This window comes from Pelobates fuscus, chromosome 5, assembly GCF_036172605.1.
Source record: "Pelobates fuscus isolate aPelFus1 chromosome 5, aPelFus1.pri, whole genome shotgun sequence".
Taxonomy (NCBI): Eukaryota; Metazoa; Chordata; class Amphibia; order Anura; family Pelobatidae; genus Pelobates; species Pelobates fuscus.
Genome location: NC_086321.1, coordinates 347,014,441 through 347,032,782, shown reverse-complemented (window position 1 = coordinate 347,032,782; position 18,342 = coordinate 347,014,441). Strand labels below are relative to the sequence as shown.

Below are 18,342 nucleotides of genomic sequence, written 5' to 3'. Positions count from 1 at the left end.
GCTATTCTGTGCAAGCCACTGAATTCCCTGGCTGGTGTAAAACATGTACATCAAGCTGTTGAGTCACTTTTTGGTGTATGCACACAATATTCCCCCAACATACTAACATCAAGCGGCATGCTGTTCTGTTTAGTATGTAGCCCATTACGCTTTGCTTTAAGTGTTTCTATTTCTTAAAGCTCTCTACTAGATCTGCTTTTGCTATTTTTCAATTCCTAATATTGCCTAGCTTAACTTCCCCGTCCAACAAAATTTTAGAAGCAAAAAAAAGTCATTTCTTTTCTTTTGTTAAAGTTGATGCAGATTTTATTTTTGTTGGGCAAATTGTATATAGAATATTGTTTTTTCACTTGGATTTCAATAGACAATCTTCAGAGGGTTCTCGACCGTTTTATCTGCGGTTTAGCTCGTCCTTGCGTATTGATGTATAGCTGGTTCATTTATGACGTCCTCCAAATAACTGTCCATTTCTTCCCTAGCTCCAGTGGCTGCTGGATAACTATGAGACAGCAGAAGGTGTAAGCCTCCCCCGTAGTTCCCTTTACAACCACTACCTACGACATTGCCAAGAGCACAAGTTGGACCCTGTTAATGCTGCCTCCTTTGGGAAACTTATCCGCTCTGTATTTATGGGCTTACGAACACGTCGCCTTGGCACCAGGTCAGTATAAAGAAAGTCCTCTACAAATATAAAAAATAAAAAATTAATGCCTTACACTATACCACAAAACAAATGCTACTGATATAATGATTGTACGCATAGTGTACCATCATTCATACTTGCAAATCCGTCATGATACACGGCCGGAACATTAAAGGACAACTGTCATTCACTTTTTGCTTCTAGTTTTGCTTTTATACTGTTTATTGCATTTAAAGGAATGATATTGGTAATACAAACACGTTTTCCTATTGCTACAATGTCCTAACTGTTTAGACTATATCCCCCTCCCCCACAAGGGTTAAAATGAACAATACCTCAGTGTGCTTATTTTGCTGTAGTCTTATCACTTACTTGGCTAAGATCATCAACCTTGAGGAGTTAAGCCAATCCAATGTGTGCATGTGTGGCAAAACTCTGCTCTGCGCTGATCATATGCTCTTTAGGCGCATCATTTGATGAAAACAGTTTGACCGTCAGGAAAACTGCCACTAGAGGTGTATTAACCTGCAATCATAACATGTTTTGGATTGGAGGGTTACAGTTTAAAGGTCACTGCACCATGACCACTTCATTGAGATGGAGTGATGTGGTTACCTTTAGTGTTCCTCCAAGGAATCTAATTAACCAGGACTTGTTAGTGTACCCAAGCAATCTTGCTTGATGCCGATATGGAATGCATCCTGGAAACCCTCTGTTTCACAAGAGATATATCTGTATTTTTTTTTCTCCATTGCCACATGTAGGCTATTGGGTCTACTAGCAAACTAGTCCTTGTCTGTGTTTTAACGTGTATGTATTCCACAGAAAAAAATGGACACACATTTCCAAAATAGGATCTGTGAAATGTTATTTTTTTCCATTTTCTACTCCTCTTCCCCCCCCCCCTCCCCCCCTCTATCATTTTTAATGGTGTAGTTCTGAGTGGTTTTATGTATACATGTTTAACATAATTGTAAACTGCACATTGCACTGTCTGTCTATTTGCCCTTGTGGATTATGTCAGCACCTTTAAAACACCTGGGTGGCTAACACTATGCTTCCATCATTTTTTTGTTTTCTAGGGGTAACTCAAAATATCATTATTATGGCATCCGGCTCAAACCAGATTCTCCCTTGAACCGTCTTCAGGAAGATACTCAGTACATGGCAATGAGACAGCAGCCCATTCATCAGAAGCAAAGGTTAGAAGCAGTCAGCAGTCCTGGCTCTTATGCAGGCGCATTATTTACAAAGCATTCTGGTAGCTTTCACAGTTAAATACATAGGTGTTTATGCCATATACATTATTAAAAAAAACAAAACAAAAAACACATTACTTAAATCTAGTCTATTGTAGTGTAAGCTTTCCTCTGCAACAAGGGCAGTTTATAATTCATATTATTTTATTTTTATTGCGCCAGCAAATTCCAAAGTGCTGTACATATCTGATTATCCTTTTTCTGTCTCTACAAGGCTGACTAGTTTACACTTTGAAAATAAATTAAAGTGGCCGATATGCATGACTGAGTCACTAACGTAGAGACTATTAATATCTGCACAGAAAATGTTTGTGTTTGGGTTTCCCTCTGTAATTTAGTTATCATGCAACTTTTTTGAATAATTAAATGCACCATGGTATTCTACCTCTTCTCCGCCCCCCTTGGTGGTAGCATGTTTTCTTGTAAAGTAGCAGTCAGTGCATTGAAGTGAGGACAGTAGCTTTCTGCTAAAGTGACTGCAGAAGGCATTTTTGATTGTGATCACAATATAAAGGCTATATAACTAGAATCAATGTCCTTCATGAATTAATAAAGTGAGCAATCAATCCATGTTCTTTTTCTTCTCCATATGCTGTGTAGGTACAGACCAAGTCAGAAGATGGAGGGTATGGGTGACAACACCAGTAACAGCAGCCAGCACACCTCTCCAGAGCAGTCGGTAGTTGCTCAGAGTCAGCATCACCAGCAGTTTATTGGTAAAGAAGCTAATGCCTGTCTTTGCAGAACCCCAAAGCACAAATGACTTCAAAAACTAATTGAAATAAGTCAGTTTTGCTCACCATTGAATTATTTATTTTTAGATATGTCCCACGTGTTTCCAGATTTCCCAGCACCAGATCTTGGTGCTATGCTGCTGCCGGAGGGTATTACATTGACCGATATTAAGAACCTTCAACTTATGTACCGCAGGCACTGTGAGGTAAGGGCCCCTTATCTTTGCTTTGGTTGTTTAAACAATCCCGTCATAAATATCTGCAGTGTTAAAACTCCTAATACTTTACTCATCTAAGCTGCATGTTATGATAAGTTCTTATTCTCTACACATTGAGATTCCTTTAAAAATTGAGTCGGTGGCTGAGTAACCTCAAAAGAAAATTTATAGCTACAAAATCATATTTGAGAGGAGGTTTAAAAGACACTATTTCTTAAATACTGTGATCTTTGATATAAAATGTAATATTCGAGGGTGTTTAACAATAGGCACAACCCATTAACATTTATAGCGTTCTCTTTAACATTCCTGGCTCGGGGTTAATTTTCAGTACCAAAAGTGGTAACCCCGAGCCACGCTTGGGATTACACTGTAGTATCACTTACCTTGTCCGTACGAGCCCCTAGTGTCCTCCACCCGATGCCGGCATCTGTCTTCTGGGTTCCCTTTCCCTGCGAGCGCTGTCTGGCAGAACCAAGCGGGGAATTCAAAAGAAAAAAATACATACACACAAATTGTAATACATTATAATTATTTATTATATTATAATTTATGATTTCGTGTTTCAAACTTTATTATACCCGGGATGCCTACTAGACTCTTGTTTGGACAGATTTAAGTGAGTTATTCCTAAGCATTAGAAGCCTACAATGTGAAACAACAAATTTACATTTACATTACATTCAAAAACGCTTCCTTAGTGAAGAGAGTCAATAAAGACTGAACCTCTAAATGGCATTAACTATGCTGCTCCGTTATGTGAGAATGTTTTAGTGCGTCTCTTACAATGCAGAAATCGGTTATTTTATTTTGGAGGGGTGATGGGAGGGATTTCTGTTTTAGAGAAGAACAATAATTTTCTTTTACTTTAAGGCAACACTGGATGTGGTGATGAACTTGCAATTCCAGTACATTGAGAAATTGTGGCAAGCATTTTGGAATTCTAAGCCGTCTTCTCCTTCTGGCAGTACTGGGATGACCAGGTGATTATGGTTTGCAGTGCTCTTTTCCCAGTTTGGAAAGAGCAAACTGTCTGTCTCTGTGTAATTTGTATTGGCTTAACAAGTTTTACGTCTACCAAACTGTACTATACCGTGCTAATCTGAATGAAACAGTTTATTTCATTATAATTGGTATTTCTACATATTTATCCCAAGCTGTTACTCTAGTCTAGGTCATGGGTAGGCAACCGTTGACACTCCATTTGGAGTGGCAAAAGTTGCTTACCCATGCTCTTAAGAGGCTCTTAACTTTTTTGGACAGGGACCCACATTACATACATGGCATTAGCTTGGTTGCCCATTCTTTAATTATAAAATGAACTTAGTTGATCATTTAATTGCTATCTGCTCTATGAAAATGAATTCTACAGACACCTTCATTATACTCTTCCAAGTGTTTGTGGGGGCTACATTTCATTGGGGAAGGCAGTGCTGCTACAGTAAACCATTTGTTGTGGGCAGTTACACGGGGCTTGTTGAATATGATGTCTATTCCAACCAGTGGAACCCCAATGAAAATACATGGATTAAACACGTTGGGTCCTGGCACAATGGTTAAGAACTGCTATAGCTTGTAAATTTAAAGTGAACGCTTTGCAGTAGACGCTTTAAAATGTTTGTTTTAATTCCGATGTGTGTTTTTAATGAAATGGAAATGGACATACATATTTTTTTCTATTGTTGGCACCTTAAATCGTATATCATGGGATTTTTATTTATAGCACTACTTAGTTCTCCTTTTGTGAATTAAAACAGTTAAATTCCGGTTTCCAACCCCTTTGCCTTGTATTTGAATCACTTTTTTATGTATGTTATTTTGTGGTTAAACTACTGGTACAGGTGTTTATAGTCCTAAATCCTATTCTAAAGCAGTTCCTTACTTGCATGTGTGTACTTTTAAAACCAGAATAGGGTACGGGTCATTTTAGCAATCAAGGAACAGTATTGTTCACGGTAGTTTGCTTTGAATGTCTGATAAACTGTGAGGAAATTGCTTATGGTATTAAACCAAGCTGTCCGTGCTATGAAGACCATTTGTTTTCACACAGTCTTTCTATCTTAAAACACAGTGAAGAGGAGCAAGAGGCAGTCATTCCCAAGGACACACTCATGGTGTTGTGCAAATATGAGCCCATCATGAGATGGATGAGGAGCTGTGACCACATCCTTTACCAAGCTTTAGTGGAGATACTCATCCCAGATGTATTGAGGCCTGTTCCTAGTAAGTGTAGTATGACAAATTGCATGCAATTTCTGTTTTCCCTAAAAATATATATAAAATGAAATTCTACTACTCTTCAGTGGTCCTAAAGCTGCAGCTATGGGCAATCCCCTCTCTCACCTGGAGGAGGTGCCATAGGTGAAGAGATTCTAATCCTAGTGTATGGCGTCTGCAGAAGTTTATGGCACAAGTGGTTTATCCCATCATTGGTGCACATTTTGTGTATGTTTTGTGCTACTATATTAGTAATTTTGTTTGTTTTATATTTTTGTTTTGTGCACTTTACTTTATTTTCTGCTTACTGTAAGCTTAAAGGAACATTACAAGCATTAAAATTGGCACAGCCTGCTGTAGTGGTTAAGGCGCTTGGAGTGCCCTCTCTGTGTAAGTGACCAAACCGTTTGTGCAAAAACCTTTTGAGACCTGAGTGGGACTAACCTTTGAGAACTCTGAGAATAGGCACAATCTCAGAAACCTCATATTCTGTCTTTGCTTGCAATACCAGCTGTGACATGAGCACACGGGGACACAGCTATTTTGCAAAATGGTCTACACAGCTTGACATATTACTCTGGGAGGGCACCAGGACACTCCTGCAACCATAACCACTAAACCACTGTAGTGCTTGGGATGTCCTTTAAATGAATGTGAGGGAGCTGTCCAGCATAAAACGGTAAAATTCCTACTCTAATATCCTTATTTATGTATCTTGCAACAGTTGTTCAAATGGCCAGCTAAATTCCAAGAATTTTGATTTGCTAAAGAAAACCTTTTCTGTACATAAACACTACTTATTTTTTAATCCGATGTGGTATTTATCAAAGAGTGCACTTTAAAGCAAATCAAACTCCCATACTTTTTAGATACAAGATAGATCTGATGCAGTTGTCTCCTGAGTATTGTCAAGAGTTAACGTTATGTTCAATCAGCTGTCTGCAGAAATGTTTTAGAAAACCAGAACAAAGACACACAGCCATGGCAACATGGATGCCACGGTAAAGTGTCCATCCCCCAAACCCCCTTTTTTCCTCCCCTACCACCACTGCAAGTTTCTTTTACACTTTAAAGTAACCCTCGATGTTTGTATCTAACTGAACATGGTTAAAAATGTGACAATCACATGTAAAATATGAACTGTGACATCCTTTTAAGTGTTCTGTTACTCCCGAAACTTGTTTTTTGTATGCAATAGCGCCGGCTAGTGGCATAACTTAGTTTTTATTTGTATTTAGGGCATTTGCAAGCTGTATTCAATAATTTCTGAATTGGGTTATGCTTTGTAGCCTCAAAACTGAGTTTATGGAATACTTCATGAAACTCTGGGTCTAAAGTCATCATACCTGATGTGAAAGCTCCTTTATTTACCCATACATTTAGAAAGTAAATCTTACCTTTACTGTCCTTATAACAAGTATCCCTTTCAATGACATAGTATTAGTGAAGCTGCTACCCAGCTGATAATGCTGTACGATTCATCACAATCTATCTTTTTTTTTTTTTTTTTTTAAGGTACGCTGACACAGGCAATCCGAAATTTTGCAAAAAGCCTGGAAGGATGGTTAACCAATGCAATGTGTGACTTTCCCCAACAAATTGTCCAGGCAAAGGTAATATTAGTATTTCCATGTATTCTCTCTGGTTTCTAATAGCTCTTACCTCATCATACATTGGACGTGGTATGAGTTGGCCGTGAATACATTGATGTCTTGTTTTCGTTTAGACTACGAATTCACAGTATTTCTTTTTCAGGTTGGAGTGGTCAGTGCATTTGCACAAACATTACGCCGCTACACTTCTCTCAATCACCTGGCGCAGGCAGCCCGTGCAGTCCTGCAGAACACCTCTCAAATCAATCAGATGCTCAGTGACTTAAACCGTGTGGACTTTGCCAATGTGCAGGTAAAGACAATCTGCTTGGGTGCAATGCAGGAAGGACATCTCCTCTCCATTCTAAAACTTTGTATTAAAAAAAACATGTTGCTATATGTGGTTTCTAACACTCTGTCCATCTTCACAGGAACAAGCTTCTTGGGTATGTCAGTGTGAAGAAGGCATGGTGCAGAAGTTGGAGCAAGACTTCAAACTAACCTTGCAGCAGCAAAGCTCTCTGGATCAGTGGGCAACTTGGTTGGACAATGTTGTCACCCAAGTGCTAAAACCCCATGAAGGAAGCCCACTGTTCCCTAAAGCTGCCAGACAGTTCCTCCTCAAATGGTCTTTCTACAGGTCAGTCTCAACTCTTAGTCTCAAATAGAAAACAAAACTCAGCAAACCGATATGGGAATTCAGTTCCACCATACGACCATATCGTTTTAGGCCCACCACTTCATCACAGTGACCCAATGTCGGTGGGTCCTATACTAATTTTAATGCCGGAGACAAAAATCTTAAATAGTGTTCAAGGAGTTTTTGGATAGCAATGTCACTTTAATAGTTTTATTAATAGTTTTTAATAGTTTTAGTGATAGTTTTATTTTGATATAGAGCAGATATGTGATATGCATGGTGAGTAAATACACAAAAGCACTATCACTTTAATTATTTAGTTGTGAATTTCACATTTTTTTTACAATGGTTTTAAAACCAGATTAATTACATACACTTTAGTTTCTTATACTCATTTAGCTCTATTTAAGAAGTTTGTCTTCCATGTTAAAATCAGTGTAAGACCCATCGATACTGGAGGTACTGTGACGTAGTGTTGGGCTTAACACGATATGACAATGGTGGAGCACAATCCCCATGTTTGTTTGCTGCGATAGGGGATTCGAAGTAGCCCTGTACCCTAAAATTGTCAAGAAATAATCAAATGGTCAATGCATATTAGTAGTAGAATCAGCAGATTCTACTGGTTTATTAATAAGTATCAATGTATTAACAAATGAAAAGAATGAAAACCAGTTATATGTTCCAATTGCCTTTGCTTACATATCTTGACTTAAATGGCCTACTGTACAGCACTATAATTGGTTTTGCATACATACATTATATACATGCCACTGTTTTTTTTTTTTTTTAATTCAGTTTTATTAAGGCTCAACTACTTAATTTCTTCACAAAGACAATAAATATAAAGGCAGCTTGAGATCATTTTACTTTGGTTTTCTTCACTTTTTGATACGAACGTTTCCATTTCTTTTGGCAGTTCTATGGTGATCCGAGATCTTACTCTGCGCAGTGCTGCAAGTTTTGGATCATTTCATCTCATCCGCCTTCTTTATGACGAATACATGTTCTATCTAGTAGAACACAGAGTGGCGCAAGCAACAGGCGAGACTCCTATTGCAGTGATGGGGGAGGTAAACACCATGTATTCAGTTTGAAAACTTAACATGCATGTTAACTGACCCTGTTAATTTTCTTGTAATGTAGTATTTGTCTCAACACTTGTATAATCACCATTTAATGTTTCCTTGTTGTGATTTTCAGTTCAGCGACCTGGCTTCTATGTCTCCAGTGTTGATGGACAAAGGTGGGTTTTGAGTTCCATTTAAGAATAATTTCAGTTAATATCTAGCAGGTTGTTACCCAAGTGTATAGCAGCTGTATTGTGCAGAGAGCTAAAAACACACAACGGACAGTAATGACAGTTTCTCAACTTTTCAGTGAAATTGTTCAAATGTTCATCTAGTCATTGCCATTACCATGTTAGCGGGATTGTGTCATCTCTTGTTGTTCTACAACTTTATCTCTTAATATACCCAACTTGTTAATGAATTCTGGACAATCTTATTTTAGAGTGGGCTGTAGTTTTTTTTTTTTTTTTTTTGTCAAGAACAAAACAAACCATTTGTTAAAACATATTCTGTCAAATGCATCAAACCACCAAATACCATAAAAACAATATGGAGTATTTTTCCTTTCTGATGCAGTGGAAGGAAGGGATTCACAATAGTATTTCCTATTCCATAAAAAAAAATATTGCTCAACGCATTCTTAATCTAATATTTATCTATCTGCAGATGAACTCAGCGATTTGGGCAGTGACACTGATGGAGACCCTCGTGTTTCTGGCGAGCCTCCTGTTAAAAGAGAACGTATTGATCTTAACCACTCCTTGCAGGAAATCTAGAAGGGAAAGAGACTTGTGTGCCTAATCACTCCCGTTGCCTCTGATGCAATCTGCCTTCAGATTAGAAATCCACAAAACTAGTGCCTCTAACATGCACCATTAGTTTTCCGCACCCATACGTTAATATCAAGGAACGTTTGTAACAGCAAAGACAGGTGGACAGTGTGCTATATACTCTTTACCACCGGTACCCAGACAATCACACACCACCTTTTTATTTGCCACAACGTGACTGTTTGCTCTTAATGTGTGCCTGTACGTGTATAATAAAGTGGCTTGGGATTTTTTTTTTTAAATTTGGTATTATTTAACACCACATCTTTTTGACCTGTATATAAGATGATTTTACCATACATTGGCTATTACCTCACCTGCGTAGAATGCTTAAATGTGCTGCAAACGCTTGCCAAATAACACTGTGCATTAGACCATAGAAAGGATAGTAGCTATCCAGAGTGTCTATATATGTAGATGTCCAGTACACTTGTTGGAAAATGTAACACATGGAGTTGAACCTTCGGAAGACATCTGAAAACATTTCTTATGTGAACTGGATGCCACTTTCTGAAAATTACACATTTCTGTATGACTGTTAAAAGTGGCACATGAAACGGTGAAGATGGTGAATTGGCCTTTTGATGACTTCAAAGCCTCAATACATTTCGACTTTGTATAGTAGGATTTACTCCTCTTAGAGCCTAGATAAAGTAGGCTGTCATCTTGACTTTATTAATTAATTGTACACTCTCTAGGGACTGTTCAGTCTTGACTCTAGATACCAAAGCATCTTGTAAGCAAAGCACAAGAGGGGATCTTTCTGCCTTTATTTATGGAAAGTGGTTAATGATGAATTTGGAAGACCCTCTTTGCCTTGGCTCTGGTGCCTTCAGAATCCTAATCGTTTTGTTTGAATGGCACAGAAAAGGACTGCTCACATTGAATGTCTGAAGCAGATTGTTCTTGTGCTCAATTCTCTGGCTCCAGCATTTTCTCTTTTGATGTTTAAAGAAAAAAATAAAAATCAGTGCCTTAGTGTAAACATGTCTGCCTCCTAATACACTCATTAGATCTATATATCTGTTTGTGAACATGTTTCTCTTTGTTTAATGGTCATGTTTTTGTTCAAGCTTATAACAAGTTACCAGCTTCCCATTAATGGTTTTACCAAGATGTTTATTGGTACAGCTCTCTTTATTAAAGGGGGGTTTATAGATCTGCAAATATTGTACCAGAGCAGTTCCACCAATGTTTTGGCATTGTTATACATTACTAAGGTTAAAAAGTTTAAAAAAAGGACTCAAATATCATCAAAACTTGACCGAGCTGGGATATCGGTCCTCTATATTGTTAACTCATTGCTTATTTCCTAAACGTGAGGGGAAACTTGGTTGTTCCAGTCTGAAATATGGGAGAAAGTGACTGATTTCTCAATGGACTATTATACTTACAGACTGCCATTTTCCACATCTGGACTAGATTAACTGCTACTGTTTGTAGCGTTCTAAACCAAACCTTGATGTTGTTCAGAGAGACCTTAATTTTAAAGCAGGACTGTTGAATTATTGTTGCCCTAAATGTGAATTTGTGGCCTTTTAACCCTGTTCTTTGTACTGTGTAGTTGCCTTTCTGGTTAACCCTTCCAAGTCTGGGAAAAGTAATGATTTGGGCCAACTAACTCGTTAACCTATAGTAACCCATTTAACTACATTTGTAAAGTAAACACACATCTGATTAAAGAGACTCCACTCCTAATCTCGTGCTGCTCAACACAGATTAAAAGAACCATGTGTTTGTAAAGTCAAACTTAGTGTATATTTGAATGTACTATTAGTACCTCAGTGCTATCAAAAGTTCAGGCAGTGCCTACATCAGACTCTGAGATTTTTTTATTATTTTTTTAATAGGTGCATTTCAAATAAATGAACGATCTAAAATCTGTTTAGAAGCTTAACTATATTGAATCTCCACTTTACAACAGTTCTGGATTAATTTGTTGTTGTCTTGCATTTCATTCAAAGAACTGTAGCTTTGTTTTAAAGACTTTTTTTTTTCTTTGATAAAATATTTTTACCCAAATGCATATATTTTTGCATTGCCTTGACAGACTGAGTGAGTTCATTTTGTTGTAGACTGATGGTGATATTGGATTTCTTTCCATATTTAAGTATCCATGTGAATCTCAAATATTCACCTTATTTATCAAGTGTTTTATTTCTGAAGAGTAATTGTCCTTTGTTCCAAAGAATATTTAGTTGACACTGAACTAGACATGACGTGGGGGGAGGGGGGGGGGGAGAGAGGAGAGAATGTTAAAACCATAACTTCAAATAGAATCATTTTACAAACTCCTTTCCGCACCCCATGTTTTTATTTCACGGACTTGGAAGGGATTAATTGTACTTTTATCTGGAAACTTGCAACTATTATTTTTCTAAGATAACATATAGGAGTTGTATTATTTTCATATCCAAATGAAATACACTATGTTTTGGATTTCAACAGAATTGTAAATATATGTGAAATCTTAATAATGCTCATTTGGAGATTAAGGCTTGTTTTAGTCTTTATTGGTAGAAAACAAAATTGTGACTTCATGTAAAATGTATATTGAATTATATCGTAATTAATGTGTTGTTCGTGTCTTTATTTTTATGAATTCCATCAAAAACTATTGTCACCTGCTATAGAAGTTTCTTTACCGCAGTAAACCCTATTGCAATATTTACTGGGTTAAATAAAGCAGTTGATGTGGACCCATACCTCTGCTGTTTCACATGATGACTCACGTGTGTTCATGTGCACGCAGGCATCTACTGAGCAATTCTGAGTGCACTTGCGCTATACATTGGCCATGCATGTGAGTGACACTTTACATGTTGAAGGGACACTAGGCATTCAGACTACTTCAGCTCATTGAAGAGGTCTTCATGCACTGTCCCAGGCCCCTTAACCCTGCAATGATTATTGCAATTTTTATGAAACTGCAATAACTACCTTTCAGGGTTAAATCTACCTCTAGTGTGTTTTTACCAGAGGATTTTTTGGGGGCTGTTGGGTGCCTTTTGGTGCCGAGGGACATTGGCGCTGGACCCAAGTAAGTGACAGGGGTTTTAAACCCTTCTGCACCACAAGGTGGGGCCGTGAGGGAGGGGAAGCTATAGTGCCAGGAAAACAAGTTTGTTTTCCTGGCACTATAGTTTCCCTCTAATTTTCATGCTTTGCCTGGTGAATCTAGGTTACATTCAATTTAGTAAGACTTTAAATTAAAACATGGCACCACTAAGCGCTTTTATTATAAAATATTGGTTGTGCAGACTTAGTGGTACTGTTAGTTAGAATTGAAAAAGTAATGCGTTTTTTGGCACACAAAAATGGCTACACAGTAGTCTGACGTCACAGAAGGCATTTTTTGCAACAGAAGGTGCATAATGTGTTTGGGTGATAGAGTGCCTAGAATAGAGGGAGATGGCTCCTGAAGACTCATTGCACCATAATCAATACAATGAGCTGAACTGGTTAAGATGCTTAGAGTACTTTAAGAAACCTGATCTATTCTAGATATTTAATTCCGAACATCTGCTCTCACACATGTGTATCTTCTGATTAATTTCAAAAGCATTCACAGCATTTAAAGGGACACTCCACTACCCAAATGCAAAATAAATAAATCACTGTTTAGTATATATTTCAAATAAAAACCTGCATGCATTTAATTCTGTATTTTCTCATCGGAGATATATCTAAACAGTTTGGAAAACCTGCAGTTCTCGTGTGCTGCCGTTGCTAGCTCTCCCTCTGTAACCCTGTCCAGACTTTCTGTGGCTGTCCAATCAGATGTCAGGTGCTCTGGGCAATTGCGGTCTCTTGAGGTCCGCTGCATTGAGCTAACAAAACCAGTTAGTAACATTACCTGTTCTCTGCTTGAAAGCCAAGGGGCATGTAACAAGATAAATTTATAAAAGTACGTTTATCTTAATCTGCACTTTTTGCAGAATGAAGGGGAGGGGGGAAAGACACTTCATACATAAAGCTATTCAGCAAGTTTAAGTTGTTTAGGGGTCTGTAGTGACCCTTTAACCCCTTAAGGACACTTGACATGTGTGACATGTCATGATTCCCTTTTATTCCAGAAGTTTGGTCCTTAAGGGGTTAAGTCAATATTTTATATGGAAGTGTTTTGAACTGATCCAGTCATTTTTAGAGACAAGTACCCTTCATTAAGCTTCATGTAATGAGGTAAATGTTTTTGGTATAAATAGCTACATTACAATTGTCAGACACCAAAAATATTTTTATTTGACAATTCAAAAGCAGTTTTTCACCATAGTATCAAAGTACATAAATTGTATTCACTTCTAAAATCACATTTAAGTACAGCAATAAAGTCATTTAAATGGAAACAAAATAAGGTTTATAATATAAAAGTTGACACCCATTTATCTACTAGCTGGAGAGTTTACAATATAAAGACTTCACTTTGTTGTACCAGCTGCAATGCTTGGTCAATTAACAATAGTCTTGATACCATTATCTTAAACCATCATCTTACCCTATTTACAGGAGTGTATGCGCCCACTAAACAGTAATTTATGCAACTATATCAGACAATAACAGCAAACTACCTCATTCTACATTAAAAATAAAGAAATGGCAGTAAACAACAAACTGACCAGGCTTGAAATGTAGATACTGACCGATACTATGTAAGCAGGCCTGTCCTCAACCCTGGGAATACATCGGTAAAAAAGGCCAGTTCGCATTTGCTCATTACACTACCAGTGAGTTCATCTTTAAAATATTAACGTTGATCTCACGTTTGAGGTATTTAAAACTGATGAAGTGTCACTGAGGTACAGAGTGTGTACTTTATCAGATATGGAGTTTGCCCTCATTTTAAAACAAATGCAGTACATGTGAATATACGATCAATGTTCTGAACATACAGAAGAAATGGGTAGGTGGTGTAGTGATTCTTGTAATAGCTCTTCCAGTTGCTGGATTAAAAGTGCCCCTGTAAAAAAATAAAATAAACCCCACAATATTTCACATGACATGTACTATAAACACATTGTATACAGAAATAAACAATTAGTTTAGTTGGCACACTTTAAATATTGTGTGCGGTGTGATCAATAATTCAACCAAAATAATCTTTAGTAATGTTAGTGTTTTGAAAGCTTCCATAATAAAATTACCTGATGCAAATGAAAACTAAGCATGTATGAATCTTGTACAATTCGCATATCACTTGCCTTATAGATTTAATATATGAAATACTGTAAGCACACTTGCTCCAATGCAGATTTTCAATGTTTTGCTTCAGATTTGAAACTAGTGTTACATAAACCTGTATTTGTCTTATTGGGGGAAAAAAACCACTGATTCGCCTATGTTAAAATAACAAAATCCTATAAACTTGACTTCTGGTCCGTAGCCCTGAAAAACCACCATCAGAATTTCTAGGCCTATATCATTTAATAATAAAATGCCTACTAATCTATATTTTAAAAGGGTTGGGAAGCCTGTTAATATTAACTTTACCAGCAGAGAGCATCCCTGTGTTATGACCTTATTTAATTACCATCGTTATTGAGGTCTCTCACTCTGTATCAACTATATTTATATATAAAGTAAATCCTGCCACACATCCTTACTGTTATTGTCTGTCTAGCTAGAGTAACCATTTAAATGTAGGGACATTTTGGTTAACGTTGTAAAACAGAATGAGAGAGAAATAATTACGTCTATGATTTGAGATGAGCAAACTACAGCAAAAAAAAAAGCGCATAAATGAAATACTCCGCAAGTTTAAAAAAAACCAAAAAAAAAAAAACCTTTATAGTCGAATTTCTCATACTTTGGGCACGTAGTGAATGTTTTATATATTTGTTTGGAGTTGCAGGTCTCAGATTATCAACAAAACTTTATTAGCCTTTAAAATAAGAACTAATTTTGGTTTTATTTGATGCCCTGCACAAGTATTGTTATTCTGGTGGAAGTGGAGGCGTATACTCAAAAAGCCTATGACTAAAGAATGTCTATTAGACAATACATGTTATGATAATATGATTGTGTTAATTCACTTGGAAATAAATCCTGACTGGTATTCCAGTTATTGCTTTGTTACTTTCCAAATCCAATTCATACAGAGATGATTGTATTCTATTAAGAATTACATTTACTGTCAGATTACAGGTTGCATGCAGTGTTTTTTTTTTTTTTAACATGCATATTTACTGTGGGGAGATATTTCAAGATTGTATACCATGGTATACGGATTTAAAAAAGCAAAACAAAAAATTTATAATCCGTATTACAAAAATGATATACAAAGAATTGTGCAGCTGCCATTTATCTACATATGTATTTACAAAACTAGATAACGGTGCGTCACATACACAACAATTACAATATACATCTATTAGCATGAAAATCAATATTAATGTAGAAGGTCAATGAATTCTAATGCAGTCAACATAAGCAAGACAAACTTTATGTAATGGTTTAAAAGGACACTACACTACGGTCACCAGGACTACAGCTTAATGTAGAGTATGTCCCCGCTGGAATTTTATTGTCAACACTAAGTTTTCAGAGAAAATGCAGTGATTATGTTACTTCCTAAGAACACCTCTAATGGCAGTTATTCAGATGGCCAGACTAATGTAGAAAAATGTCATCTGGTGCTTAACCCATGGCACCACCAAATTTAACCAACGACAAAACGTGACCTAGTGATCATTTGAAATTATAGGACAAGATAATTAAAAAACTTGCAGACCATGTTGAAGCTTAGCTTACCATTTTGGTGGTCTACTTCAATGATCTTATATTTGAATATGAAATATGAACGTCAGCTAATTTGCCTGAACTTTACAAGAATAATTGTGCAACTCTTCTGAGGTATATACTCTCGGACCTCAAGAGATAAGAACGTCCAGCCTTTTCATGTTTGGTAGAATATCTTAAAAGATTAAAAGTATTACCGCATTTCCTATTCCTTTTCCTCACAATAGCCATTTTTCTTTCCCTTATGTTAACACTCTAAAGAAGGCAATGGTATATTTATCTGGGCTTACAACCCCTGCTAGATTACAATACCACATTTAACAGAGGGGGAGGGGGAGGGGCAGGGGGAATGGTTGGGAGTATGGCACTTCCATATGATGGCCGTGCTGATCAGAATTGCACAGAATATGAAATTAATGAGAAAAAAAACACAACCCTGCGGACAACAGTGGTTCCTTCGTAGTCCACAACAGATGAGACTATGTTCAAGAATTTGAGACAACTAGGTAATGTTTCCACTTATAAAAAAAAATTGGAAAGATACCCTATTCCAGCTTTACAGGTATAGATTAAGTGCCTATTAACAGAAGCTTTGGACAATAAACTAATAGACAAGAACTGCTTAGGATTTGATTTTTTTAATTCTTTGTATTTTGTTTGTGCATGAAGTTATCAAGGAATATTTATGCACAACGGGTAGATCAACAAATATAAGTGCAGTTATACAGCAGCACAATTTTGGGTATGAGCACACAAGAGAGTTCGGTTGCGGGGTATTTATGTGCTATAAATAACAAAGAGGTTCAAGTAGAGTAGCCAGAGAATTGGATAAGGCTTGAGATAGCTCACAGTGTAAGATAGAGGACTCAAATATTAGTTTGGTCATAGTGGGTGGGTACCCTCGGTCCCGATGGGGGGAGGGGGGGGATTCTTGTAGCTCTCTCAGGGTAAGGGTCTGCCAGTTCAGGGCGACGTGTTTAAGGGTCGCTGAGTGAGGTGGGAAAGGTGAGCCAGTCCACTGGGCCAGTAGCATCTCTATGTGTTTCACTTGAGATGTCATGACCTAAGCATGGGCCAGTATGAATGAGGCCGAACATTAAAACAGAAAATAAAGCAGAAACAGGCATAACCTTATGCAAACGGTGTGTAGGAGGTGATATGGCGAGAGCAATAGCAGGAGTTGTGACCACCGCGTAGGCGTCCGCAGCAGGCTTCCTGGGCATAAATGGGGCTTTTAGCTGGGTCCCAGGTTTGCGTTGCAGCCGTTGCTGCCGACCCCCTGTTGGTGAGAGAGTCTTGTGGGAGTCCCAGAGTCTCCAAAATGGTGGTTTAACCTTAGAGATCCTGGACTGGGTAGGAGGTGCTGCCTTGTAGGACCACCAGGGTATGGGATCTCTTCCATCTATAGGAGATGTCTCGTGTACGGAGGAGCAATGTGAACGGCTACAGTGTTTTGCGCCATGCTAGGGTGCTCCCTGACAAATCCGCATAGAAGGTGAGAAAGGAATTCGAAGTTGTAGGGGGACTTCCCCCTTAGAGCGTCCATAACTGCTGCCTTGTCTTGACCATTTTGGAAGTCTACGATCAGGTCTCGTGGAGCTGTGGCAGGTGCCTTCGTAGGTCTTGGGATCCGAAACATCCCCTAAATCATGGTCGATTGAGTCTGTCTGGGGGATAATATCGCACTCAGCAGATGTCTCATGAAGTGCGGCAGTTCTGCTTCAGGGACTGCTTCTGCTACCCCTCCAATTTTGAGGTTGTTGCTGCGCCTGGAATCCTCCATCATTGTTAACCTTTGCTCTATGGTGGTATGTTGCTTTTGGAGCATGTGGATCTCTTGTTGTAGTTGAGGGATTTGTGCCTTTGTGTTGTGGGAGTCGCTTTCCAGGGTGCCCATACGGCCTGTCAGGCCTCGTATGTCTCTGCTGAATGTGGCCATATCCATTTGGATGTCTTTCAGTAGGCCTGCCAGCAACTCTTCCATGTCAGCCCTAGTTACCGGCATTGAGTCCGGTTTGGAGGCAGCGGGTACCGGGGTCAGGTTCGGAGCCCGAAGTACAGGTAAGTGGAGGTCCCCGGGTTCTAAGATTTGCTCGTCCGAAAAGTCGGAGATCTCTTCCATGTAGGCGGCCATGTTGGGCTGGGAGGCGCCATGTGCCTGCCGCCACAGATCGCCCATGCTCATGCCGGTCTGAGCTTGTCGAACCTTTGTTTTTTGTTTTTTCTGCCCATGTCGATGTGGGCTGCCTGGGGTCCTAGTGGGGTCGCTTGGTTTGAAGCAAGAATCGGGAAAAGTGATGCATGTAGGGCTCTAGTCACGGAGCCCATCAGACTTGCGTCCGCTCGGTTCAGTAGCTTGGCTAGGCCAGGATTTTGTTTTAGAATGCCAGTCAGTGTTTTCTAT

The 18,342-nt window shown here is 38.3% G+C and overlaps 1 protein-coding gene across 13 annotated transcripts in view; it reads left to right on the top strand.

Annotated features, from left to right (window-relative positions):
• Window positions 1-9,644, top strand: part of RFX2 (regulatory factor X2) — a 38,991-nt gene extending 29,347 nt beyond the window's left edge. For 10 of the 13 annotated variants that reach the window (XM_063455855.1, XM_063455853.1, XM_063455849.1 and 7 more), the window contains 12 exons: window positions 480-661; window positions 1,726-1,845; window positions 2,503-2,618; window positions 2,724-2,842; window positions 3,728-3,837; window positions 4,905-5,077; window positions 6,587-6,684; window positions 6,827-6,976; window positions 7,095-7,303; window positions 8,223-8,376; window positions 8,507-8,549; window positions 9,040-9,644. In XM_063455855.1, coding sequence (XP_063311925.1) covers window positions 480-661; window positions 1,726-1,845; window positions 2,503-2,618; window positions 2,724-2,842; window positions 3,728-3,837; window positions 4,905-5,077; window positions 6,587-6,684; window positions 6,827-6,976; window positions 7,095-7,303; window positions 8,223-8,376; window positions 8,507-8,549; window positions 9,040-9,149 — 1,584 coding nt within the window. In that variant the 3' untranslated portion in view covers window positions 9,150-9,644. The remainder of the gene's footprint in view (window positions 1-479; window positions 662-1,725; window positions 1,846-2,502; window positions 2,619-2,723; window positions 2,843-3,727; window positions 3,838-4,904; window positions 5,078-6,586; window positions 6,685-6,826; window positions 6,977-7,094; window positions 7,304-8,222; window positions 8,377-8,506; window positions 8,550-9,039) is intronic. The other 3 variants (XM_063455857.1, XM_063455858.1, XM_063455850.1) reach the window with 1 other exon arrangement.
• Window positions 9,645-18,342: the final 8,698 nt, after the last annotated feature.